This window comes from Pipistrellus hanaki (assembly GCF_964339955.1).
Source record: "Pipistrellus hanaki genome assembly, chromosome: 6".
Lineage (NCBI taxonomy): Eukaryota > Metazoa > Chordata > Mammalia > Chiroptera > Vespertilionidae > Pipistrellus > Pipistrellus hanaki.
This window is the reverse complement of record NC_140508.1, coordinates 88,143,158-88,169,673: the sequence shown is the minus strand read 5'-3', so window position 1 is coordinate 88,169,673 and position 26,516 is coordinate 88,143,158. Positions and strand designations below refer to the sequence as shown.

Sequence of the window (26,516 nt, the reverse complement as noted above, 5' to 3'; positions counted from 1 at the left end):
CTGGTCCGGTACAGCCCTGTCCTCGGTCGTGTCCCAAATCAGGTTTAACATTTCGACGCCTGCTTTCCGAGGCTGCATGAAGAACCTGAAGAAGACCAGTGGTGTGGTCAGGCTGAACGACATCGTGGGAGTGACCAAGAAGTGCTCGGAGGACTGGAAGGTGAGTGAAGGGGCCAGGACCTTACGGAGGACTGCGCCCAGCCAGCCCAGCGTTTGGCACCCGTGACCACCTCAACTTTGGGCCCTCTTCTGGTAGCACGTGGGTTAGTGAGGCCGGCTCATTCACAGACTCTCCCCGCAGACCTGCAAAGCCGCCTCAGATTCGTAGGCCAGGAGGGACACCAGCCACACACCAGCCCTGCGGGTGCCTGATCCGTTGTCCCTCAGAAAAGCAAGCTCTCTGGCGGGGCATGGAGTGCGGTCTGAGCTCCAGCCCTGGAACCGTTCCCACACCGTAACCCACCCGTGCTTGCCTCCCAGCTCGTGCGCTCCGCCTCGTTCTCCAGGGGAGGACAGATGACCTTCACCCACATGGACCTCCTGCCGCCCGGGGAGGTCCAGGCCTCCTTTGGGTTTCAGACCTTCCAGCCCAGTGGTGTCCTGCTGCAGCATCTGGCCGGGGTACGGAACACCGCGTGAATGCTCACACGATTTGAACCTGTCTCGAGGTTTGGCCTCCAAAACAACAGAGAGATCTTGAACGTAGATTAATTGGGCGTTGTATCTGCCATCACGTGGTAAATGCCACTGCGTGGTTCAGCCTCCATGGGGGCAGGTCCGCGAGGAAATCAGGTCTGGAAAGAACGTTATAGTTCACAGAACTGGATCTGAGTGTATTTGTGGGCTCAGTTTTCATTCTTTTTTGATTTTTTCTTTGAGTGGAGGCGGATCATCACCGTTATAAGTAATAATGTAGCTAAACGTTTTCTGTCTAAGGGGAAAGTCAGAATGACTCCCCACTATGCCTTTGGGTTTCATGAAAGGTGGCTCTTTGTTTTTGCAGCAGCTGATGGGACACTTTGCATCTGGGGAGTGGGAGGAAAGCCGGCCTTGGTCTTTGTTTGTGCACAACAGAGCCACAGCCACTTCTTCCCAAGGAAGTGCCCTCTGCCCTGAGGGGACTCAGCGTATAGTTACGACGGCACAGAAGTCCACCAATACCCCTCAGAAACCTCCCGTGGGATTTACTCGAAGGGGCAGTAGCCTACTGCCGTTCCGGGGCTGTTCCTGGGATTTCCAGCCCACACAGTGGACACCTGGCACCTGCTGACAGGAGGGGTGGTGGCTGCCTCTGTGCCTGTCAAAGCAGAAAGCCTGTCCTCTCTTCACCTCTTTGTCCATCAGCCTTTAGAGATCTTTTTCAAAAACTAGTGCGAAAGCTCTGCCGGCGTGGCTCCGTGGTTGAGCATCTACCTAGGAGCCAGGAGGTCACAGTTCAGTTCCCAGTTAGGGCACAGGCCCAGGTGGGGTGTGCAGGAGGCAGCCGATGGATAGTTCTCTCTCATCATTGATATTTCTATCTATCTCCCTCTCTAAAATCAATTTTTTAAAAATATATTTTATTGATTTTTTTTACAGAGAGGAAGAGAGAGGGATAGAGAGAGAAACATCAATCAGCTGCCTCTTGCACACCCTCTACTGGGGATGTGCCCACAACCAAGGTCCATGCCCTTGACCGGAATCGAACCCGGGACCTTTTAGTCCGCAGGTCGTCGCTCTATCCACTGAGCCAAACCGGTCCCGGCTGAAATCAATTTTTTAAACAATTAAAAACCAGTGCTAAAGAAGCACATGCTAACATTTAAGTTGTGAGAATGGCTCTTCCATCAAAACAGAATGTTTTGATCCGCTCTTTTGCCACCAACACTTGTTTCTTCTGCTGAGCTCGGGACACTTGGAACACAGTGTACAAGACGCTCAGAGCAGATGGGGAGTGACTGGCTCAGAACGATGAGATCAGTCCTGGGCAACACAGAGCCCCGAGAAATAGCCTGGGAACGTGGCCCTCGGCTTCCTCAGTGGTTACCTAAGAAATGCCTGTCAATTAGCTTTCTTTTATCTGGTTCACAATGAATATTTCCGGCTGAAGAAAAACCAGCATGGTTTGAAACTGGCATGGCTATAGCCTCACACTTAGCTTAGACTAAAGTCACTTGAGATTACGTCTTGCTGGAAACTGCAAAATTGTACTTGGTAGAGAAAAGGTCAACAAAATTGAAGTGACAGCTGCTAAAACTACACATATCTTTTTTTTTTTATTAAGAATTGACAGAAAGAAGTAAATCATCTTGCTGGAATTTACATCCGTAGTTTGGCATTGGAAAATTGAGCTTCTTAGAAATTGTGACCAGAAAATAAAAAATGTGTAATGACTGAAGAGATCATTGTTCTAACCACATGAAGAAATAGATTAATTCACCCTTCATTCTAGAGTTTACTCAGGAAAGAATTGATCTGATGAAAATAACTTTAGCATAATGAAAGTGAAAATAGAAACATTTAGAAATGGTTTAACTGTTTTGTATAACTGATGTAGAAATTAAATTGGCTTATGAATGTAGACCCATAAAATGCTTTTGATAAATTCATCAATTTGAAATAATTTGCATAAGATTCTTATATTCATTAACATGGAGTTAAACGTTTAAAAATAGTCTTTAGATAAAAATAACAAAATCAAAATATTTGGGTCAAAACACCCTGTTTTTATACATAATTTTTTTAAATAGGTTTTTATTGATTTTAGAGAGAGAGGAAGGAGAAGGATGTAGAGATAGAAACATAGATGAGAGAGAGACATAAGCATCAATTGGCTGCCTCCTGCACACCCCACACTTGGGGATGGAGCCTGAAACCGGGCATGTGCCCTGACCGGCATGGAACTGTGACCTCTTGGTTCATAGGTCGATGCTCAACCACTGAGCCATGCTGAACCACTGAGCCATAAAGCACAGAATAATAAATTCATTTCATGCTGGTTTTCATAATAAATTCTGTCTTGATACATGTGTAATCCTCAAGTGTAAAGTCATTGCACTGACGGGTATATTCTACAATGATTTCAGACAAGCAGCCTGCAGGTCGCCCTGGAAGACGGGCACATTGAAGTCAGCACCAGGGACAGCAGCCGCCCGATTTTTAAGTCTCCAGGGAAGTACTCAGATGGCTCCCTGCACCACGTGTCTGTGATGAGCGACAGCGCTGGGTGAGTGGGGGCCAGCCTGCCGGAGCTCCGAGATCCTGTCTTTTCTCTGTCTCTGTGATCTTCTCGCAACCTTTCTTGTGAGCTGTTTGTCCTGAAGGCCGAGGCTGTTTTACTAGTAGGTGTGGGCCTGCCTTCCTCCTGATTCTACATCAATTTCCTCATTAAACATTAATCAGCCCCGGATGGATCATTAAACTCTGATACACTCAAAATGGGAGTCATGAGAAAGGACGTGCTACAGCTTTCTGTGACAGCACAGTTCCTGGGGTGCTGGTCAGCTCTTATTGGGGTGCCAGGGACATTGGCGTGTGTATTCACATTGCAAAAACCCATTGAGCTGTCCGCTTACGATGCATGCACTTCCGTGTGTGTAGAAGCTTTAATAAAAACAGGTGCAGCAGAAATACGGAACAAATGTAAATGCTCTTTGAAAACATGTCCAGTTATTTTACACAAAGACACTGAGTCTGGACTGAAGACAGCCAGCCAGCCGCAAGCAACAACCTTCTGTTCCCAGCAAGTCTCACCCTCGTTCTGCTCTTGTCCCTTCAGACTCCGGCTGCTCGTCGATGACCAGCTGCTGAAACCTGACCAGCGGCTGCCCAGCTTCCCCGGCTCCCAGCGGTCCCTGCGTCTGGGTGGGAGCGACTTTGAGGGCTGCATCAGCAACGTGTTTGTCCAGAGGTGCGTGCCCTTCCCCTGTGTGATGCCGCGGCCTGCGGACGGAGGGCGTGCCCTGTTGGTTAGTGGAGTCAGATTCCCACAAACTTAAAAAAGACTTCTTTGGCTCAACACAGCCATTAAAAACAGCCAGCAGTGGCCAGCCTTCCTGTGGGGGAGGCAGCACCTCACCTGGGAAGGTCCAAATAAGATTGCGTTTCAGGTTGTGCTTCTGGAATACTCACCCCGGGATTTACTTCACGGAAGTCAGGATTGCACCCTTATGGTTACTCAGTTCTCCAGGCTCCAGGGCCGAGGAGCTGCATGGCCCAGGGCGGCATCAGGCGAGACGCTCCCGGACAGAGCAGAGCCTGGTGCTTGCTGCAAATGTCTAACGTTCTTTCCTTGGATCAAAGTGATTGTTTTTATTTTTTTTAATATGTTCTTATTGACTTCAGAGAGGAAGGGAGAGAGAGAAACATCAATGAAGAGGGAGAATCGTTGATCAGCTGCCTCCTGCACACCCACACTGGGGATTGAGCCCGCCACCCAGGCATGTGCCCTGAGCAGAAGTCGACCCTTGACCTCCTGGTTCATAGATCAACGCTCACACTGAGCCACGCTGGCCGGGCCAAAATGATGTTTAGATGAGAGGCAATGGCCTGCCAGGGGAGAGGGAGGCCCTCTGCTCTGAGGAGAGGCGTCTGGGGAACGCAGAGGTGGGCACAGCATGTCCTCATCGTCTATCAAAGGTAGGAGGTCCCACCCTCCCTGGTGTGGCTCAGCAGATGGAGAGTCAGCCCTGGTTTGATTCCTGTCAGGGCACATGCCTAGCTTCCAGGATCAGTCCCCAGTGTGGGGCGTGCAGGAGGCAAGCCATCCATGATTCTCTCTCGTCATTAATGTTTCTCTCTCTCCCTCTCCCTTCCTCTCTGAAGTCAATATAAATGAATGAATGAATGAATGAATGAATGAAGTGGGAGGTGCAGGTGGGTGAAAGGCTGCCCAGGACCTGGACAGTGAGAACCTGGGCCTTGGAGCTCCGCCCCCTGCCTGGTGCCTCCCTCCTTCCCTCCACGTCCAAGTTTGGCAGCGGCTCCTTCCTGCCCTCATCCAGGTGGTCACCGAGCCCCCAAGTCCTGGACTTCACCACCAAGTCTTCCAAGAGAGACGTGTCCCTTGGAGGCTGCAGTCTGAACAAACCACCGTTCCTGATGCTGCTCAAAGGCTCTGCCAGGCTGAGCAGAGCCCAGTCTCTGGACCTCAACCAGGTGAGAGTCAGACCTCATCCTGGACCTTCTTGCCGCCTCCTGGGGAGGGGTTGGGGGAGGGACGGGAGGGTTGGGATCACATGACCTCACGGCAGTCTGTGCCCCTGGAAGTGGATTTGATGCGTCATTAACAGCTGGATTATGCAAAAGGTCAAAGAGGTTTTCTTTCTAATTATTTTTTTAAATATGTTTTTATTGATTTCAGAGAGAAAGGGAGAGGGAAAGAGAGAAACATCAATGATGAGAGAGAATCATTGATGGGCTGCCTCCTGCACGCTCCTCACTAGCAATCGAGCCCACAACCCAGGCGTGTGCCCTTGACCACAATCAAACCTGGGACCCTTCAGTCCACAGGCAGACGCTCTATCCGCTGAGCCAAACCAGCTAGAGCCATGTGTTGATTTTTGTCCTGTGAGGCTGAACAAGACTGCGGGACTAAATTAGCACAGCGGTGATGGAGACGCAGAGGAAACGGGTTCAAAGCTATTTAAGAGGCAGGCTACACAGGCATAACGATTGAATGTGGGCGGCGGCTAGGGAGAGGCAGGCGATCCTGTCACCCTGAGGCATCCCCCCAGTTGTGGGATGGATGGGGTGGCGTCTGGAGAGAGGACAGGACGAATACTTGGAGGGAAGGAGAGTGAGGGAAGCTGTGGCTCTCCTGCTCAGTGAGGGCCAGATCCCAGGAGACCCTGGCTGTCCTGCTCACCCAGGGTCAAATCCCTCGTGACCCTGGCTCTCCTGCTCAGTGAGGGCCGGATCCCACGTGACCCTGGCTCTCCTGCTCAGTGAGGGCCGGATCCCACGTGACCCTGGCTCTCCTGCTCAGTGAGGGCCGGATCCCTCGTGACCCTGGCTCTCCTGCTCATCCAGGGTCAGACCCCACGAGGCTCTCCCTCCCCCAGGGCCTCTCAGGATCCAGAGTGAGACCTGGCAGGCGCTCAGCAGGAGGAGCTCCTCCTTCTCCCGGACGAGCAGCCCTAAGTCTGTGCCTCTCCCGCAGCCCCTGCAGGACTCCCCTGCGGCCTCCCCAGGGAGCGTGCCCAGGGGGCAGAGTGCTCAGGCCTGCCTCCCGCCGCCCGGCACCCAGGCCCGGCCCGGAGCCCTCAGGTTTGGGGACAGTCCCACCAGCCACCTGCGATTCACACTGCCCCCGGAGCTGCTGAAACACAGGTATGTTCCCTTTCCTGCCCCCACGCCAGCTCAGAACAGCCCTGTGACTTCAACCGGGCAGCTCTCGGGCGTGGCCGTGGGCCCCTGTCCCCCGTGACAGTGGCACACCCCTCCTGTGAGGGCGGTGCGGCTGCCAAGTGGCTCCCTCCCACAGCCAGAGAGCACCTGTGACGTGTGTGTGTGAGTGTGTCTGCACGCACGTGTGTGTGTGTGCGTGTGTGTGTGTGTGTGTGTGTGTCAGCTCGGCTCTGGGTGGGAATCGACAGGGCCTACCAATGGGCTGGTCATGCCCTCCAGGCTGCTGTCCAGTCCTGTGCTCGGTCGCCGCTCTCCGCTTTCCGTAACCAGAGGGCCGCCGTCTGGTCAGCAGATCCGTGCTCGAAGGGTCATTTTTACCGACACGTTTGGGCGTTTTGTGCTCACAGGTGGCATCTTTTTGGGGGATGAGGATTGAGCAGAGGCGTTAACACGTCAGGAACAAACGTAGGGAAGCCAGGCTGTCGTTTTCAGGGGACAAGAAGGAGACCTACAGAAAGGTCGCCTGGAGGACCACAGTGCCCGGCCCAAAGCCTGGCCGTCAGCCTGCTCGGCCCTGGCCGCTGTGTGAGCCCAGGGCCCCTCAGGCCTGCAGGCTGGGGGTGTCCCCACGATCAGATGGACTGTTCGCTGTGCTGGGGCCCGCCGCCCACTGAAAGGGGAGGGAGGAGAGGGCAGGGGAGGCCCAGTGGTGGGAAGGGCCTCGCCCAGAGGCAGGCCTTTGGGGTGTTGCGGGTTCGGAAGGGGAGCAGCTGAAGGAAGTGGTCCTGGCGTGCATGTGCCACGCTCTCACCAGCCCGCAGACATAAAGCGCTGGAGTTGGCAGCTCAGTCTGCCTCCGCCTGAAATCGGCTATCACCCCCGCCCCCTTCCAAACCTCCACCGCTCGCAGGCAGACACCGAGGAGCGCCTCGCGGTGTCACCTCTGGTTGGTCTCCTTGGGCAAATATAGACGCGGATTTCCTTTTCTTTCCGAAGAACACGCCCCCCGAGGAGCTTTCTATTTGAGGACTTAGGTGCATCTCGGTGTGGGCTCCGCCTCCAGCACTGGGAAACCAAGAGGAGGGGACCCTCCACTTCCTCTTCCACTTCCTCCTCGCATGGGCGGGACACACCACTGGCTGCACTGCCCTGGGGCTTCACCCGTCCCCCCCAGTGAGGGGCGCCCAGCACAGCCGTTCCCAGGCGCACACAGCAGCTTTTCATCGCGCGTGCCTCCCTTTACTCCTTTAAGCAGCGGGGTGGGTCAGCTGCTCCCCTCCCCCAGCTTCCAGATCCGGAGAAGCACTGGAACTCTGCTCCCCCCGCCTGTCCCCCCAGGTCCCACTTCTCCGTGGACGGGCGGACAAACTCTTCCTCCCCACCCCACCCCCCCCCCCCGTCCCCCAGGTCCCACTTCTCCGTGGACGGGCGGACGAACTCTGCTTCCCACCTGTCCCCCCAGGTCCCCCTTCTCTGTGGACGGGCGGACAAACTCTGCTTCCCGCCTGTCCCCCAGGTCCCCCTTCTCCGTGGACGGGCGGACAAACTCTTCCTCCCCCCCCCTCTCCCGTCCCCCAGTTCCACTTCTCCGTGGACGGGCGGACAAACTCTTCCTCCCCCCCCCCATCCCCCAGGTCCCAGTTCGCCGTGGACGTGCGGACGGCCGTCCCGGACGGGCTGGTGTTCCACACGGGCGCCCCGGCCTCCTTCATGGCCCTGTACCTCGCCAAGGGGCAGCTTGTCTTCGCTGTGGGGGCCAAAGGGCGGAGACTGCGGCTCAAGAGCAAAGAGAAGTACGACGACGGGCAGTGGCACACGGTGAGGCGGCTGTGCCGGGACCTCGGCGGGGGCTGCCCGCTGCCGGTGTGCCCCTGAGTGCCGGTGGGCTGTCTCTGGGGCCCACGGGACCTTCTGCTGAGACGGAGGATGTGCCCGGAGGGGCAGGTCTGAGCTGCAGGGGAGGGTGCTGTGGGCCCGCCCTCGAGGTGGGCTGCCCGCAGGCGTGGAGCCCAGGCCCAGCGGCCGTCAGTGACCTCTCGTAGCCACGAGGGCTCAGGCCTCAGGGGAGCCCAGGGCCCTGACTTGTAGCCAAGGGTTTAACTCTTCTCTTGGTGGGAGACGGGCAGCTGTGGGGGATGCTCGAGCGTGTGGCCCCCTCAGCCCCGCACAACTGCCCTGACCAGAATCAAACCCAGGATCCTCGAGTCCACAGGCCAGTGCTCTATCCACTGAGCAACACCGGCCAGGGCCAGAAAAATATTTTTTAAGCATTTCCTGTGACCACAAAGTAAAATACAGCAGCCGTTGTCAGAGGCAAAACTATAATCACCTTCTTCCTTCCCTCACAAGGTGGCGTTTGGACACGACGGGGAGAAGGGGCGCTTGGTCGTGGACGGGCTGAGGGCCTGGGAGGGACATTTGCCAGGAAATTTCACCCTCAGCCCCAGAGTGTCCCTTTACCTGGGATCTTCCCCATCCAGAAAGCCAAAGGTGAGGAGCCGTCGACAAAGCACACTCACTGCATCTGGCAGCTCCCTCACAGACACTGAGAATGCCGCGCTCCAGGCAGACCTTTAACAATCGATCGGTGTCTGCGAGCCACAGAGGTGCCTCCCCATCCGCCCGCCTCCTGGGGGAGCTGCACTGCAGACAGGGCAGCCCTGCAGCTGCTCCGGCTGGCCCCCGGACCCGAGCTGCTCCCCGACGCCTGGCAGGGCCCGGTCCGACGGGCTCAGGCCTACAGGCTCCCCGGCCGGGTGTCCCCTGTGAAAGGGGTCACAGGGCCCAGAGGCGCCTGCGGACCCTCCCCCCCCCCTTAGTTGAAGTCTCAGGCATTGGATGAGCCCAACAATGCAGGGGACCTTCGGACCCTTTATTATTTGTGGGGTGTTTGGGCCTCTTCCCCGCCAGCTGCCCTGCATTGAGCAGTCACATGAGCGCGTGAAGTCTTTGGTGGTTTGTAGCTGCAGGGAAACAGCGAGGTCTGCAGTGCAGGTAGAAACTCCCCCACCCCCACTCTGCCCCTGGACCGGGCGGCCTCTCCTGCTCTGTTCCCGCACCCCACGCCCTCACCTTCAGATCTGACCGCCCACCGATGTCTGGTACCCGGTTTTCTTGGTTCTGTGGCGGGAGCCACGTGGAGCCACGGGGCCGCCGGACTCAGAACAGGAAGGATGGGCCCAGCCTCGGCCTTAGCAGACCCCTGCCCCGCCCTGCCCCTGGCCGGGCTGCCCCTGCCCCTGGCGGCTGCCCCGTGCTTCCGGGAATTGTGGGTAATGCCTTTGCTCTCTTCTGCTCGGTCGCAGAGCCTCCCCCAGAGCAGCTTTGTGGGGTGCCTGAGGAACTTCCAGGTGGATTCGAAACCGCTGGACTCGCCTTCTGCCCGCGTGGCCGTGTCGCCCTGCGAGGCGGGCGCTTTGGAGAAAGGCCTTTATTTCCCCCCGGAAGGCGGTCGCGTCACACTAGGTGAGGAGCGTGGGGAAGAGGGCGTCTCTGAGCCTGAAGCTCCATCTTTGTCATGATCCATCAATTGATCGATCGGCGAGGTTTAATGTCTCTCTCCCTTTCCCCCTGAAAGCAGATTCGGTGTCGTTGGGGCCGGAGTTCAAGCTCCTTGTCAGCATCCGCCCGCGGAGCCTCACGGGGGTCCTGCTGCACGTGGGCCGCCAGCCCGGCAGGCACCTGCGCATCCACCTGGAGGCCGGCCAGGTGCGAGCTGGAGAGGGGGCGGAGGACGGGGGCGGGGTGACTGCCTGCTGTGGGCTGAGCTGGGGCTGGGGCAGCTCCTCAGAGCGCTCAGTGCCTGACCCCCCTCACCCAGTGCCTGACCCCGACACAGGCACAGCACAGATGCAGTCCGGTAACTGCTGGGCCCCTTGGGTGCGAATCCTCTGGGAGCCGGGCATTCACACACTGTGTTAGGGGGCAGCCGAGCAGGGGGTGTGGCCTCCGCCACACGTTTGCCTTCCACATTGGAATGTCCTAAACCAGCCACCATCACATGGTCACACTGAGGAGGATCTTCACTGTCAATGAGTTGCACCGAATGGGGCCTGCAGGAGGCAGCGTCGGATGCGCAAGGACGAGCTCGGGCCTTAGGCAGCAGCACAGGCAGGACTCTGGCTGGCAGCTGCTTCGAGGGGACACAGCAGAGGGTCCTGCAGAGCCCTGGCCCCGCGTGGTGACTGGTGTGGGAGGGGGACCTGTATCTATGCTCTTGGGCTGCCGGGGAGAACAGTGGGGAGGGGGGATGCAGGGAAGTGGGCTCCACCTGCCTTTCTTAAGGGAATAGGACAATGCACTTGTGGCCCTGGCCAGTGTTGCTCAGTGGTTAGAGCATCGCCCCGCAGACTGAAGGGTCCCGGGTTCGATTCTGGTCAAGGGCACGTACTTCGGTTCCAGGCTCGATGCCTGGCCCTGGTCAGGGTGTGTGCAAGAAGCAGCCAATCGATGTGTGTCTTTCACGTTGATGCTTCTCTCTGCGTGCCTCTCCCCTCCCATCCACTCCCTCTAAAACAGGGGTCCTCAAACTTTTTAAAGTGGGGGCCAGATCATGGTCCCTCAGAGAGCTGGAGGGCCGGACTATATGAACTACTAATTCCTACTGTAACACCTCGGCTGTGCTCACTGCCCAAAAAACCTGGCGGGCCGGATCAGACTCCTCTGCGGGCCGCATGTGGCCCGCGGGCCGTAGTTTGAAGACCCCTGCTCTAAAATCAATGAGAAACATCCCGGGAGGACTGACTAACGGAGTGAATTCACATGTGTTCCAGGTCGTGGCCTCAGTGCACAGCGAGGCGGGGGGCATGGTGACATCGGTCACACCCAGGCAGTCTCTGTGTGACGGGCAGTGGCACTCGGTGGCAGGTACGGCGTCCAGCCCCCTTTCATCCTGAATGTCCCAGATGCAGCCGAGTTAAAGCCCATTGGTGTCTGACAGGGTCAGCCCAGCAGGTGAACATGGTGAACGACATTGATTGGACTCTAATACAGCACAACAAGCATTTCCTTGAGCAAAAGGAGCTACAGCCAGGGAGACCCCGTTGCAGGAGGCAACTGAATTGTGTTCCACAGAGGCAAAGGAGGCCACTTTTTATAGAGAGTTCCTGCCTAGGTCCCAACTTTACGCAAATGAGATTTCTATTAATAAATCCTGCAGTTCTGATTGGTCAATATAGATGCAAATGAGGATATAATGTGTGTAGTTCTGATTGGACAGGGCAGATCTTAACCCATTCATTGGTCAAAAGGTGACACCAGGGCTTCCCTGCAGAGGTTACTCCCACGGTAAGCAAGCAGGTGTGGAAGCCGAGAGTCCAGGGCTGTGTTCTCCTCAGTGACTGAGTGCCTGCAGGCCTGGTCAGCACCAGCCTTGGACTCTAAGACCAAGGCAAACGCTTCAGACAAACCACGGCAGAGAGCGGGCACAGCCTTACCAGTGAACGTTGTGTACACTGCTGTTTTAACTGAAGTATCTTTGTAAAAACGAATCTTTTCTCAACTAACTTGAAAGCTAGCTCCATTGCAATTAGTTAAGATTACTAATGTGGGAGGAGCTTTATTTGGAACATCGTAAGTGACTGTCTAGCCCGGCCGGCCTGGCTCACAAGTCAAGTGTTGACCCGTGAACCAAGAGGTCATGGTTCATTTCCTGGTCAGGGCACAGGCCAGGTTGCGGGCTTGATCCCCAGTGTGGGGCAAGCAGGAGGCAGCTGATCGATGATGTTTCTCTCTCATCATTGATGTGTCTTTCTCTCTATGCTTCTCCCTTCCTCTCTCCCTAAGAATCAATAAGAATATTTGTTTAAGTACCTGTCTTTGGAGTTACCCTGTTTCCCCGAAAATAAGACAGTGTCTTATATTAATTTTTGCTCCCAAAGATGCGCTAGGTCTTATTTTCAGGTACACATTTATTGTTAAATGAAAATAAAGGAAATTTATTACCTGTATATGGTACAGTAGTACGGTAGTTGTCAACACAAACCAGACAAACTGTGAATCCTACAGTATCAAGAATTTACTCATTTATTTAATGACAATCATGTCATCATTTCTGGAACATCATCATAACAATCCAATTCCTGAATTTCCTGGTGAATTTCTTGTGACTCCATTTCTTTCAGAATCAGTGGACCAAATCTCTCATGTTTAGCAATAGCACTGTCTTTAAAAGAGTAACATCACTGGTTGCTAGACGCCAGTCGGGGTGGCCCTAGCGACCAGTTTATGGTAAATTAATTTTCATTCTGAGACAGAGCCTAGGGGGGCCTTTTTTCGGGGGGATGCCTTATATTTCACTCAGAAGGGAACCTGTAAGTAGGTCTTATTTTCGGAGGATGTCTTATTTTCGGGGAAACACGGTAGTTTCCAGAAGTCGTGTCTTCAGGGAGAGAAGCTGAGGTCAGTGGCAGAGGCATGGCCTGAGATGGGAGATGGGCCCAGTCCGTTCAGCCCACAGCCTCGCTGTCTGCCAGAGAGCCGGTCTCCTGCGTGGCAGACGGAGTGATAACACCGTTCTCACACGCTTAAAGGTTACTCCTTAACACACGTGGCCGCACTGAGCACCACTGGCTTAGTGGAGAAAGCAGCTGCTTTATGTCCGGGTTGCTGAGCCCCAGCCCGTGCCCCGGGCCGCACAGGAGGGAGAGGGAAGAACCAGTGGTTGCTCACGAGGGTCGACAGTGGGCAGGACTCCCAGGTCCCACCTGACCAGCCTGCTCTCCCTGCAGTCACCATGAAGCAGCACATCCTGCACCTGGCCCTGGACGCAGACAGCAGCTACACAGCCGGGCGGCCCTTCCCGCCCACCCACACCCAGGAGCCACTGCACCTCGGAGGCGTCCCAGGTAACCCCGGCTCCGCATGGACCCCTCATCGCCCTGTCAGCTCTCATGTTCCGATTACCTGTCCGGTGGCCACAGGCCGTCCTGGCTCTGGCCCTGGGGAAACCCAGTTGCCAGCAATGGGCACCTTAAATGGCAGCCCCAGCCACATGCCCGCTGCTCCCTCGCGTCCCAGCTGGTCCTTTACAAACCCTCTTCAGAGGTCGCGTCACGCTCGGAGCCTGAGGTCAGCAGGACCGGGGAGGGCTGGGAGGGTCTCCTCTCCGGCATTGCGCTTCCTGGCGAGTTAGTGAGCCTTGTGGGGCCAGGATGGCGCCGGGCAGGCTAACACGGAGCGAGTTCGGCTGGAATGTCGCCGGAAAAGTCTTGTCCTCCTCCATGGTCACGCCCTCCACGGAGTTCTCCAGGCCTCCTGACCATCACAAGTGCTCACGTTTAGTCACCGCCTGTGGATTTGGGCTGAGGAATCTCCTTGGGAGAATTTGAGGAGCAGCCTTGGGCTGATTTCTCACAGCCGGTGGGGGTGGGAGTGGGGGGCCCTGACAAGGAGGAAGTGGCTGAGTAGCAGAGGCCTGGTCCCGCCAGCTCTCATCCGACTGCTTTCCACTTGACCGTGTGACCTGCCCCGTGACTGTCTCTGCTTTTCCTGTTGCAGCCGACTGGAAGGTGCCAGAGCCCCCCGTCTGGAACCCCTTTTCCGGCTGCCTGAAGGACATTCAAGTCAACCACGTACCCGTGCCCATCACCGACACTGTGGACATCCAGGGCATGGTCAGTCTGAATGGCTGTCCCGACCACTAACTCAGACCATCACACAGAGGCACTGCCCCTGGGAAGCACTGACCACCTACGCCTGCTCCCCGCTCAGGGTCCTTCCTGACGCCGGACACCTGGGGAACGGGCCCGTAGCAACCCCGGTGCTGAGCTCCGACCACACATCCCACTGTTTGGCCTTCATGCCACCCAAGTATTTTACATAAAAGCCCCATTTCTTGGAGGAGATAAACTAATTGTTACATGCTTTTGGTAATACCATTCCCCACAAAAAACAAAAAGCCTTTTAAAGTCCATTTTTTTCCACTCCTTAAAAAATAAATACCTTTTAAAGCACTTTAAAATACAGAAGTCGTGTATCTGGAGGGTTATCGTCTGTGAGGTTGAATTAGTGCCGTGTATTCTCTAAACTACGATGTTTCCCTCACATGGTGCAGTGCCTCGATGGTCACTGTTCACCCTATTAACCCCTCGGCACCTGTTCAACATGCTGTCTACGGCACAGTTTTCTGCAAACGTTTTGGTGCAATGCCGGTGTGGGGTCTACGGTCACGTGAAAGAAGTGATTCCTGCCCCGGAGGAATAGACAGGCCAATCTGGGAGAAGGTCTATAGCAACAAAAGCATGTTATGTAGCCGAAACCTGTTTGGCTCAGTGGTGGAGCGTCGGTCTGCGGACTGAAAGGTCCCGGGTTCGATTCCGGTCAAGGGCATGTGCATTGGTTGCGGGCACATCCCCGGTAGGGGGTGTGCAGGAGGCAGTTGGTCGATGTTTCTCTCTCATCGACGTTTCTAGCTCTCTATCTCTCTCCCTTCCTCTCTGTAAAAAACCAATAAAATAAATTTAAAAAAAAAGCATGTTATGCTAGTTAGCCTGGACGTCCTTCCGGACGACCTTCCAGACAAAGCTGGGGCTGCTGCCAGCAGCCAGGGGAAGGCAGGCCTGCTCCTGCGCGAATTTCATTCATCAGGCCTCTAGTGATATTCCTAAAAGTAGTCAATAAGTCAACTTAATAAACGAAGTCCACTTGGCTCCCCATGGACAGTCTCCACCAGTCAGTTCTGCATCGCGGCGATCAGTTCCTTAAGAGCAAAAGCTAGTCTTAGCCAGTTTGGCTCGTGGATACAGTGTCGGGTAAAGGGTCCCGGGTGTGATTCCAGTCAAGGGCACATGCCTTGGTTGCAGGCTCCTCCCCGGGCCCAGGCCCTGGTCAGGGCACATTTAGGTGGCAATCAATTGATGTTTTTCTCACATCGATATTTCTCTTTCCCTCTCTCTTCCACTTTCTGTAAGAGATCAGTGGAACAATATCCTGGGGTGAGGATTAATAACAACAGGAAAAGCAAAAACAGCCCAGTAGGGCAGCGGCGGGTTTGGACACCATAAACAGTGCTCCGCACGGCAAGCTAGCAGGAGTCGGGGGAAGAAGGGGTCGCTTTTATCCTCAAAAGAATGGACCACGTACTGGACCAGCATTATACCCAGCGCCCTCCACCGAGAGGGCCGGGGAGGAGACTACACCGCCTCTGCTCAGCAGGAGGGAAAGGACCAGTAATTCTGGAATTGGACATCATCATCCCGCAGGATATTCTCACCGCCGTGTCCCCCCACCTCGGACACAGAGCCATACTGCCACCCCCTCCTCCCTGACCTCACGCGTCCTGTGGAGGTGGCTTCTAAGCATTAACTGCTGCCTCCTGCACACCCCACTCTGGGGATGGAACTGGAAACCTGGGCATGTGCCCTGACCAGGAATCAGACTGTGACCTCCTGGCTCATAGGTCAGCGCTCACCCACTGAGCCACGCTGTTTAGGTAGAAAGCATTGGTTTTCCAGTGAGAGCCTCCAGGGAGATTCCTCCCAACACTGCGTCTGCAGGAGCATCTGCTCACCTGCTCTGGCAGGTCCACCACCAGAGGAAACCCCCCCCCCCCCCCGGGGCTGCCCTCCCGCTGAGCGTGCCAACCTCCAGGCAGTCTGTCCAGGCGTCTGTGCTCTGGGTCTATTGTAGTTTATTTGGTTCGTTAGAGTCCACATGTGGGTGGGATCACGTGATGCTTGTCTTTCTCCGATTGGCTCGTTACTCAGCACAATGCTCTCCCAGTCCCTCTGTGCTGTGGTGAACGGCAGGAGTTCTTTCTTCTCTACGGCCGACGGTGTCCGTGGTGTGGGTGCACCACAGCTTTTCCCCTCCTCTGCTGCTGGCTGCTGGGCTTTTCCAGACCCAGCTACTGCACGTGTGCTGCTATGAGCATAGGGGGCACTCCTTTTTTCTGATGGGTGTTTTGGGTTTCTGATAGATTCCTGGAAGCGGGATCACTGGGTCAGATGGGAGCTCCATTTTTAATTTTCTGAGGATTTTGTGTGGTTTTAAAAGCTATACATGACCATTTCCCCGGTCTGGGACTGTAGAGCAGTAATTCCATCAGGAGTTATATGATTATTTAACAGCCTCCCAGGAGAAGTCCTAGAATGCAAACTTATCTTCCTGGACACATCCTTAGAAGTAAAACTGCTGGAGAAGGATACACCCTTTTGGTTTGTAGTTAGCTTTGCCAAACTGTCCCCTGACATTTATTATTAAACCGGCCTTAGCCCTGATACCACTAACTACAAACTGACGAGGTCAGCTGGAGCTGCTCCTCCCCAGCAGGCAGCTCCCAGGCCGGGTGGACAGCGCCGTCTCTGATCAGAGCAGCACAGTCACGCCTACGGGCCTGAATATTTCTCACAATGCTCGCTGGTCCCCAGCATTCCCTTTCTGCCCCATCAAGTCGCCTGCAAATCCAAAGCTTCCCCTCCCTTTGGCCTGGAAACGCAGCAGAATAATTTCATTTCGAGCTGCATGGGCCTCGGGCCAAAGGGAGGGAAACCCAAAGCAGCTGCTCATTCTCTCTCCGGCCTCACTCAGGCCTCGTCCTCCCTCCCGGCATTTCCCTGGCTCCCTCACTGAAACGAGAGAAAGCTCAAATACAGCGAACCGGGCCGCGCAGCCAGGAAACGGAAGGATCCCTGAACCTCCTGCCTCCCGCCACCCCATCCTCTCCTGCTCACTGCTCCCTCCCTGGCCTCGGCCTCACAAACATGCAGGGAAGGAAGGAAGGAAGGAAGGAAGGAAGGAAGGAAGGAAGGGAGGGAGGGAGGGAGGGAGGGAGGGAGGGAGGGAGGGAGGGAGGGAGGAAGACAGAAATGGCCCACGTGGGCCACGGAACGAATTAAATGTAAAGAGTCTGAAACTCATCCTCGCCAGCATCGGGGCTTTTATTACTCAAGCTTCGTGGGAAACTGATTCCTGGGCCAGCGAGGGAGCCTTCCGGAAAAGGCGAGGCTGCTCTCTGGTTCCGCTTCCCCCTCAGCTCAACCGACGGGTTCCTGACGGCAACACCATCACCGAGCAAAGCTCCCCTCCGGCATTTCCAATAATTAAAACAGACGCCCTGGCCCGAAGGGAGCTGTGCTCTGAGGAGGAGCATCAGTGGAGGCAGCAGAGCGGCCGTGGAGCCAGAACAGCTCGGACTTCCGGGAGCAGCGCTCAGACCGCGCTGGCACACACGTGTGCCCTTCCCGAGCTCGTGGCCGGTGCAGCCGGGCAGCTCCTCCTGGGGTCTCCTTCGGTCTCAGAACGACCTTGGGGTCAGCAGCCTGGGGGAGAGCCCAGTAGTTCGTGTCTAGTTTTCACTGATCCACGAAGGTGCTCTGACCTGGAGAGGGGGCTTAGGGACCCGCGGGGCCCTCCGGGGTCAGCTCAGGCCTGGGGTGAAAGCCTCGATCGGGAGCATGAGCCTCTCTGTGCTGACCAAGCGATCCGGAGCCCCCACTTCGGGGTTCTCTCTGGCTCCCTCCCTCAGGGGCCGGCCCTCCTGTCCTGCCCACCTGGGGCCCCAGGTTCCCCAGAGGCCACCGGCCCACCAGCCGATGGGACTCTGGTCACCCGGCCTCACCCACTGCTCCTGAGAGACCCTCCCTCCCTCCGCCTCTGGCCAAACCGGATGCTCCCTGCGAGCCCGCCCCTGTGGGGACCTGTGAGGACCACAGCTGTCTTTTCTTTGATCCTCACCCAAGGACATTGTCCCATTGATTTAGGGTGAGGAGAAGGAAGGGGGAAACAGAGAAACACCGATGTGAGAGAGACACATTAATTGGTTGCCTCCTGAATGCCCCCTGACCAGGGCCAGGAACCTGCAATCAAGGTACATGCTCTTGACTGGAATCGAACCCAGGACCCTTCAGTCTGCAGGCCGCAGCTCTATCCACTGAGCAAATTGGCCAGGACACAAGCTGACTTGTCCAGGCATCGTCTCCAGAGCAGCTGTCTCACTGAGCCGTTCGAGGACAGACAGTGTAGCTCACAGCCAGGGTCGCCCCTCACTGATCTGAGCCCAGAAGGCAGCCGCTCAGGCGGGACCCTCCATCCTATTTACCACTAGGACGCCGAGCTCAGAGACCGAGGAAGGCCAGGGGCAGGAAGAGGACGGCTCGGCCAGCCCGCCCACCCTCTCCAGCTGGTTCCCTACGTGGCCGTGGGAGCTGAGCGGTGCTGAGCTCCGGTTAGAACACGGGCATCACTAACTCATATGTTTGTTGTTGTTTTAATTGATTTCAGAGAGGAAGGGAGAGGGAGAGAGAGAGAAACATCAGTGATGGGAGAGAGTCATTGATCGGCTGCCTCCTGCACAACCCCAACTGGGGATCGAGCCCCCAACCCAGGCATGTGCCCTTGACTAGAATCAAGCGGACATCTTTTTGCCAATCTAATGAAAAAAAATAGCTAATTCTTATCTCTTCACTGTTGACCTAGTGGCTGTTGACATTTCTGTTATTTGACCATCGAGGGGAGCAGAGGCCGCGGCCTGAGCAAGCACCAGGCACTGGTGTTTCAGACGCGCTGGCGGCTCCGGGTTGGACGTCACCGGCTGAGGGCGTGCGGTCAGTGCCCGGTGCCTGTGTGTGCGCCGCGTGGTGAGGGCGAGCTGCCAGGGGGTGAGGAGAAAAGGGGTGGGGTGGGGGTGGGATATCCGAAGGGAAGGGCTACAGAGCCAGCAGGTACTGGGTCAGAGGCGGCAGCAAAAGTACGCTTGGGACAGTGACACAGCCCTCCGCTTCCCGCTCAGGGCGATGGCTCCATGGGGACGGAGGCGGAGTGTCTGCATGTGGGCGGGCGTTGATTTTCACCTTCATCCAACGCGGGGGTAGGCCCGGCCGCGTGGCTCAGAGGCTGAGCATGGACCTGTGAACCAGGAGGTCATGGTTCGATTCCCCATCAAGGGCACAGGCCTGGATAGCAGACTCAACACCCAGTGTGGGGCGTGCGGGAGGCAGGTGATCAGTGATTCTCTCTCACCATTGGTGTTTCTCTCTCTCAAAATCAATAAAAACATTTTTTAAAAGTGGGGGGGGGGGGGGTGGGCAGGAAAAGATGTGAATCCCAGCCTCACCCCAGGAGGCATTCTTCCTTCCTCCAGGAAATGGAAACTGTTAAATTAGGGGTGGAGTGAGCTGCTAGGCAGCTGACCAGATTGGCATACTGATAGCAGGTAATTAAGCCAAAGACTTCAGCTGAAAATTGTAATTAATCACCAAAATAGCCGTATCCCGCCTGTTTCTCCCCTGTGGCGCACACACTGTGGGATTCTGCCAAATATTTTAAACTTAAACTTCTTCTAACGCCACTTCAACACAGACTCGCCAAGGCCGTGGTGTTTTGTGGAAGAGCCGCACTCAAGGGGCTAAAGAGCCACATGTGGCTCTCGAGCCGCAGTTTGCTGACCATGGATTTAGGGAAAAGGGGGTGGGGGTGGGATATCTGAAGGGAAGGGCAGGTACTGGGTCCCTGACGGCAGCAGAAACACGCTTGGGAGCCACGCAGGGAGGACCTGGGCGAACCAGGGGGCGGCTCTGGCTCACTGGGACGTCAGAGAAAAGGGGGCCTTGGGGACAGGGTCGGGTGAGCCCGGGACCAGCTGCCCCTGCACTTTGCTCCCTGGTAGCACATCTCAGGGGGGCCTAGGGGCTAGGGACACGTGTCTGTGGGGAAGGACCCCGTGTGCTCCCAGAGAGAGCCCGCACGCTGGGTCCTCCATCCAGAGCGGATTTCTCTCCCTCCTGCAGGCGGAAGCTGGGGCACCTCAGAGGAGGGTCTCAGCAGAGGCCCGTCAGCTCCAGGTGCTGGCTCAGCCTCAAGGCCTGCACCGATTGGTCACTGCCAGGGCCGGGTCATCAGTCACTGCAGCTGGTGCTGAGGCAGCCGATTGCCACGCGGCTGGTTTTGCTGCTTCTCTGGGCCTGGAGCTGAGGCACACCTGAGGCTGCGATGAGATCTTTAGGAAGGAAAAGGCAGGAGTCTGAGCCCAGGACCCGTGACATGCCGGGGGGACGGGGAGGCTAACTGGGGCGAGGGTCTTGCTTTCCCATTTTGCCCCTTGCCAGGCATCGGGGCCTTTCTGCCCCACCATGGCCCACCCTGGCCCGTCGCCATTGCTCTGCTCCCGTCTACATGCTTACTGCATCCAGTTTGGGACGCTGCAGCTCTGGAACTCCTCTGAGCAGTGAGAGAACTTGGAGGCATATTCCCTTCTGATCCGAACCCCTCCCCCTTTTCCCTAAATAAGCCCCATTTTCTATCCTCACTGTCTGAGGTGGCTGTCCACGCCGGCACCACTGACTGTGACCTTTCACAGAGGTCACTGCAGGAGAAACCTGTCCTGGCTCAGCTCTGGACCATCCCCTTAGCCCTGCCTTCACACGGTGTTCTTAGCGGAAGTCTAACCGTGAGAGCAGGCCTCGGGTCTGGAACGAAGCCGATGGCCAGGCCTTCTGGCGAAGAAGCCCCTCGGCCGGCCTTTGACGGCCCCTCTGGCCCGCTTTCACCGCTCGCCGAGCGGAGTCCTGGCCGGCCTGGCTCGGGTTCAGCTGGAAACTGCTGCCCTCAGGCCCCGGGACCTTGAGGAAGGTCGTGAGGAATCAATGATTTACCGGAGTCCTCAGCCTCCTCTTCTGGAAGCATCTTCAAAACGTTATTCCCAGTGTTTTGCCTGTTTTCCGTTACCAGGGCTCTTTTGAAGATAAATAGAAATGTGATCAAAGTAGTGACTGTCTCCCTTCGGTGACTCACACTGGTTAATACTATTCTGGGGCTCAAAAGTCAAGGATGGGCCCTCTGGCTGGTGTGGCTCAGTGGATGGAGTGTCTGCCTGCTGACTGAAGGGTCCCAGGTTGGATTCCCGTCAAGGGCACAGGCCTGGGTTGCAGGCTCCATCCCCAATAGGGAGCGTGCAGGAGGCAGCCGATCCATGATTCTCTCTCATCATTGATGTTTCTATCTCCCTCTCCCTTCCCCTCTGAAATCAATAAAAATGTATTTCTTATTGGCCCATTCTCTAACCCTGAAGGTGTAAAAACAAAAAACAAAAAACAAAAAAAAACCATTCACAGAAAGCTGGTGACTCCGTCCGTCAGGGTGACTTTTGTTGCCGTCATTCACAGTCAATCCCAGAGTGACCCCGATTTCCTCCCTCCTCCCCCCAGGCCCCTGGTGACCCCGGGGGGAGCAGGGCGGGACCAGCCGGTGGTCAGCTGGGATCCAGGCCCCCAGGAGCAGGTTCCCTTCCCCACCCCCCCTCCCCGCCCCCAGTGGAGTCGGAGGCCACAAAGCCCGGGGAGCGGGAACCTGCTGGAACCGCGCCCCGCGCCCCGCGCCCCGCCCTTTGGGGTCCAGACCAGGACCGCGTTCATTTCACTGAGGGCGCGGCTGGTGGATCTCTAACGTCAATGCGGCCCCCGCCCCCGGACCCCCCTCCGGCCCTCCCCGCCACCCCCCGGCCTCTCCCTCCTCCTCCGGGTCAGACTGGGCTCGGGCTGCGGCGGACGGAGGCCCTGGTGGAGGGTTCACGGTCCCACCCCCGCCCTGGATCCCTGCCCCCGGACCTGCCAATCCCGGACAGGCCCCGCCTCCAGAGGCAGGCTCAGCTCCGATTGGCGGAATCATTGCGATGGGCCGCCTCCCGGCCACGCTGATTGGCTCCAGAGTGAGCGCCAGCGCCGAAGCCGAAGGGTCCCTGTTTGGTTCCTGCCAAGGGCATGTGCCTTGGTGGCGGGCACATCCCCAGTGGGGGTGTGCAGGAGGCAGCTGATCGATGTTTCTCTCTCATCGATGTTTCTAACTCTCTATCCCTCTCCCTTCCTCTCTGTAAAACTCAATAAAATATATTTTAAAAAAAGAAAAGAGTGAGCACCAGGCAGGCCCATCACAGCCAATGAGGCTCCATTCGGGGATCTCGTTAAGATTCGGGGAAGCCACGGCGCGGGATGGAAGGGGCAGGCAGCCTGGGGTCAGGGCGGAGATCCACCTGGGAGGGGGCCACCGGCACCCCCGGGGCAGCCCTGTTTGGGAACCCCGTTCATCAGTCACCCTTAGGCTTAGGCGCCAGGCGCTCACTCTGGAGCCAATCAGCGTGGCCGGGAGGCGGCCCATCGCGATGACTCCGCCAATCGGAGCCGCACCTGCATCGGGGGCGGGGCCCCGTGGCGGGGGCGGGGCCTGTCCGGGGATTGGCAGGCAGGAGGAGAGGGAGCCGGAAGCGAGGGTCTGACCTCGGCCCCTCTGCCAGGCCTCCCGCACCCCGAGCTCCTGTCGGTTCGGTTCGGGGTTTCTGTGACGTGAACCCGAGCGTTTTCACTTATAAGAAGTCTGCGCTTCTCCCTGATCACTCAGACGTCGAGTTGTTTTAATGCTGAAATCTCAGGAGCCCTCAACACTGACCGTGCCCCCAAGAGGGTGCAGAGAGGAAGGGGGCTCCCCCCTGCACTGGAGGGTCTCTTCTCCTCCTCCCTCCTGTCCCCTCCATCCCCTCTTCTTTTCCTCTCCCCCTCCCCCTCCACACCCCTTCCTTTCCCTCCCCTCCTCTCCTCCTCCCCTCCTCCCCTCTCCCTCCTCCCTCCTGTCCCCTCCATCCCCCCTCTACCTCCCCTCCATCCCCTCTTCTTTCCCTCTCCCCCTCCCCCTTCACACCCCTTCCTTTCCCTCCCCTCCCCTCCTCCCCTCTCCCTCCTCCCTCCTGTCCCCTCCATCCCCTTCTTCTCCCCTCTCCCCCTCCTCCCCTCCCTCCTCTCCCTGTCCTCACCGCCCCTCTCCCCTCTCCCTTTTCCTTCACAAACAGCTCTGGATAAGACTGACCAGAGCCAGGGGCTCGCAGACGCATCAGCCCCGGAGGCGCAGACTCAGAGTCAGGTGTGCAGTGCTCCTTCCTCCGTGGGCACAGCTGGGCCTCACCTGCCATCCCGTCCACCGGAGCCAACACCACTAGCCTCGCCCCGCTGCCAGGGAGCCTAGGGCAGAGGTCAGAGCCCACCGCAGCGGTGAGCGTGGGTTAATTCCGGTTCCTGCGAAGTCTGTCCGGACCTCCAGGCCCAGAGGCCCCCCCCCGGTCTGTACAGACCCCCAGGCTCAGAGGCCCCCCAGTCTGTCCGAACCCCCAGCCCAGAGGCCCCGTTTCAATCCTCTTATCACAGAGCAGGTATTTGAAGCTGACCCGATGCTGCTGCTAATGCGATTGTTTTGGTCTCTGATTAAAGCCGATTTGGCACACAGCTGGGGTACCGGTCCCAGGAGTGTTATCCTCTGTCCACATCCCACCCCACTGCCCCCCACTGTCCCTCCCCTCCCCCCACTACCCCTCACTGCTCCCCACTACCCTCACCCCCCCACTGCCCCTCACTACCCCCCACTGCCCCTCACTACCCCCCCACTGCCCCTCACCACCTCCCACTGCCCCTCACCTCCCCTCACCTCCCCCCACTGCCCCTCACTGCTCCTCACCCCCCCTACTGCCCCTCACTGCTCCCCACTACCCTCACCTCCCCGCATTGCCCCTCACCTCCCCCCACTGCCCATATAGGGGTGCTGGGCAGTTGCACTGAACCTCACCCCAATCATTCAACAGTTGGATTTCAGTAAGTTTGTGTAACCGTAACCAACGGTGCTAGGTTATTTTTACAAAATATATTTTTATTGATTTTTAGAGGGAGAGAGAGAAACACCGATGAGAGAGGAACGTTGATTGATTGGCTGCCTGCTGCATGCCCCCACTGGGGATCGAGCCCAAAACCCAGGCCTGTGCCCTGACCCGGCACTGAACCTTCTATCCTTCATTCGTGGGTGGACGCCCAGCCACTGAGCCACACAGGCCGCTGGGAGACCGTGCTGGGTTCCGGAGACAAAGCCAGGCCCCGGAGGCTGCTGTGATTTCGCCCGCCCTCCGGCCATTGTCTGCCGCAGGGCCCAGGTTTCACGGTTAACACTGCCCGAGCCCTCCATTTCCGGCGTTTTCTCCCTCTTCTCGGTAACGGGAGTGGGGAGAACGGCCGGCCGTCGGCTCAGGCTGGTGCTGCTCTCGGCTCCCCTCCCTCGCTGACCAGATTGTGTCAGGATTAGGGGGTGGATGGCTCCACAGATCCAAAGTTCAGGCAGCTTGTGAGCGCCAGGCACGGCCAACTCCTGTCACCAACGGCAGAGTGGCACGGCTCCCGGCTGGCGAGAGCCCCCGAGCCGCGTGCCGGGCAGAGCCTCATCAGCGGGCGAGAAGACACGCACAGACACACGTGTTACAGAACACGCGGCCACTCTGCCACGCGGGTCTGGCTCTCCGTGCTGCTCGGGCACCTCACTCACCCAGCACCCATCGGCATGGTGTCCGCAGCTCCCTGCCCCTCACGCTTGGCGCCCTAAACCCCGGTCACAGCTGCTGCCATGAAGGTCTGTGGCCGAGAGGACACTGGAAACAAATGCTATTTAAACCCAAGAGGGTGCAGAAACGGGTTTGGCTCAGTGGATTTAGTGTCCGCCTGCGGACTGAACGTCCCAGGTTCGATTCCAGTCAAGGACACATACCTTGGTTGCAGGCACATCCTCGGTAGGGGGCATGCAGGAGGCAGCTGATCGATGTTTCTAATTCTCTCTTTCCCTTTCTCTCTGTAAAAAAAATCAGTAGCCCATTTGCCTTTTTGCCTCTAAGATAACATAGCTGTGAAATGTCTGGGTAACTTGTAACTTCCTTTTTACCCCCGACCCCTCAGGGCACAACCCATGGCCCCTGGAGGTTCCCTCATTGTTATTGTTATCAAGTTAATTGTCAGCTGTTAATTACGTTAGAGTATCCTGTATCCATCTCTGTAAAAGAAGCTCATGTCCATCATTTCACCTTTCACCCTATCCCAGAGGTTTCCCGCTTCGCTATGTCCCACCTCCCTAATCCATCACCAATGAATTTTATGTAACTCACTTACGTCCCTTTCCTTTGATTGCAATGTATAAATACAGATGTAACCCTGTATTCTCCGGAGCATTATCTCATTTCACTGAGGTTCTGCTCCCGGCATATGCCAACAGTTTGGCTCAAATAAACTCACAAAATTCTTTACAGGTTTCAGGTTTTTTCCGTTAGCGGATGCCCAGGAGCTGGCAGGGCTCTGCAACAGCCACATGGGCGGCTGAGAAGGGACCGCAATCCATGTGGCCTTCTTTCCACGCTGCGTCTGATGTTGGGACGCGGTGTGGTCTGTGTGAGAGGCAGCATCACAAACGACAGCACGTACATGCTAAGACTCTGCGCTGTAACCTCTCCCGTGCATTTATCCTATGGATTCCTTTGTCCCGGCGGACGGATTTGAAATTCATGGCTTATCGCCTGAATACCGCTTTACGTTTTAAACCATTTCAGAGGCAGATTTCCTCCAAATCGAACCGGGTCCAGTCCGCCCAAGAACCACCGTGTGTGCACAGGGGGCGAGGTTAACCTGAAGGCGGCGTCCTGGTGGTGATGCCACGTTAGCGCGATTGCTAAACAAAGGCAACAAACAACCTCAGAGAAAACCAAAAATAATTTGTCTCCATAACGTTCCCGCCCAGAAATCCCAGCAAGCAAGCCCCGAGGCCTGCGTCCGGCCACCTCCGATCTGGGTCCCGCTCCCGTTTCTCTCCTCAGGCAGCACAGCTGTCCGGGTGCGAGGAGGCGCCGGGGCAGCTTATTTCACGTTTATGCCCTCGGTCCATGCACAGGGGCCTCTCCCCGCTCCCGTCCCCGCACCGAGCAGAGAGGGGGTGCAGGGCACAGAGAGGGGGAGGGGGTGCAGGGCACAGACAGGAGGGTGCAGGGCGCAGAGGGGGTGCAGGGCACAGAGAGGGGGAGGGGGTGCAGGGCACAGAGAAGGGGAGGGGGTGCAGGGCACAGAAGGAGTTCAGGGCACAGAGAGGGGGTGCAGGGCACAGAGAGGGGGTTCAGGGCACAGAGAGGGGGAGGGGGTGCAGGGCACAGAGAGGGGGGTGCAGAGCACACAGAGGGGGTGCAGGGCACACAGGGGGGTGCAGGGCGCAGAGGGGGGGTGCAGGGCGCAGAGGGGGGTGCAGGGCGCAGAGGGGGGGTGCAGGGCACACAGAGGGGGTGCAGGGCACACAGGGGGGTGCAGGGCGCAGAGGGGGGGTGCAGGGCGCAGAGGGGGGTGCAGGGCGCAGAGGGGGGGTGCAGGGCACACAGAGGGGGTGCAGGGCACACAGAGGGGGTGCAGGGCACAGAGAGGGTG

The 26,516-nt window shown here is 57.2% G+C and overlaps 1 protein-coding gene across 2 annotated transcripts in view; it reads left to right on the top strand.

Moving 5' to 3' along the window:
- The window catches only part of LAMA3 (laminin subunit alpha 3), a 134,507-nt gene extending 119,719 nt beyond the window's left edge, over positions 1-14,788 (top strand). Inside the window, exons 63-75 of one of the 2 annotated variants that reach the window (XM_084888236.1) lie at positions 43-160; positions 481-621; positions 3,066-3,205; positions 3,758-3,889; positions 4,983-5,136; positions 6,140-6,309; positions 7,962-8,145; positions 8,677-8,817; positions 9,633-9,792; positions 9,908-10,035; positions 11,100-11,193; positions 13,056-13,172; positions 13,825-14,788. In XM_084888236.1, the coding sequence (XP_084744362.1) occupies positions 43-160; positions 481-621; positions 3,066-3,205; positions 3,758-3,889; positions 4,983-5,136; positions 6,140-6,309; positions 7,962-8,145; positions 8,677-8,817; positions 9,633-9,792; positions 9,908-10,035; positions 11,100-11,193; positions 13,056-13,172; positions 13,825-13,970 (1,825 nt within the window). In that variant the 3' untranslated portion in view covers positions 13,971-14,788. Of the gene's footprint in view, positions 1-42; positions 161-480; positions 622-3,065; positions 3,206-3,757; positions 3,890-4,982; positions 5,137-6,139; positions 6,310-7,961; positions 8,146-8,676; positions 8,818-9,632; positions 9,793-9,904; positions 10,036-11,099; positions 11,194-13,055; positions 13,173-13,824 lie in introns of both variants that reach the window. The other variant, XM_084888235.1, reaches the window with a different exon arrangement.
- Positions 14,789-26,516: the final 11,728 nt, after the last annotated feature.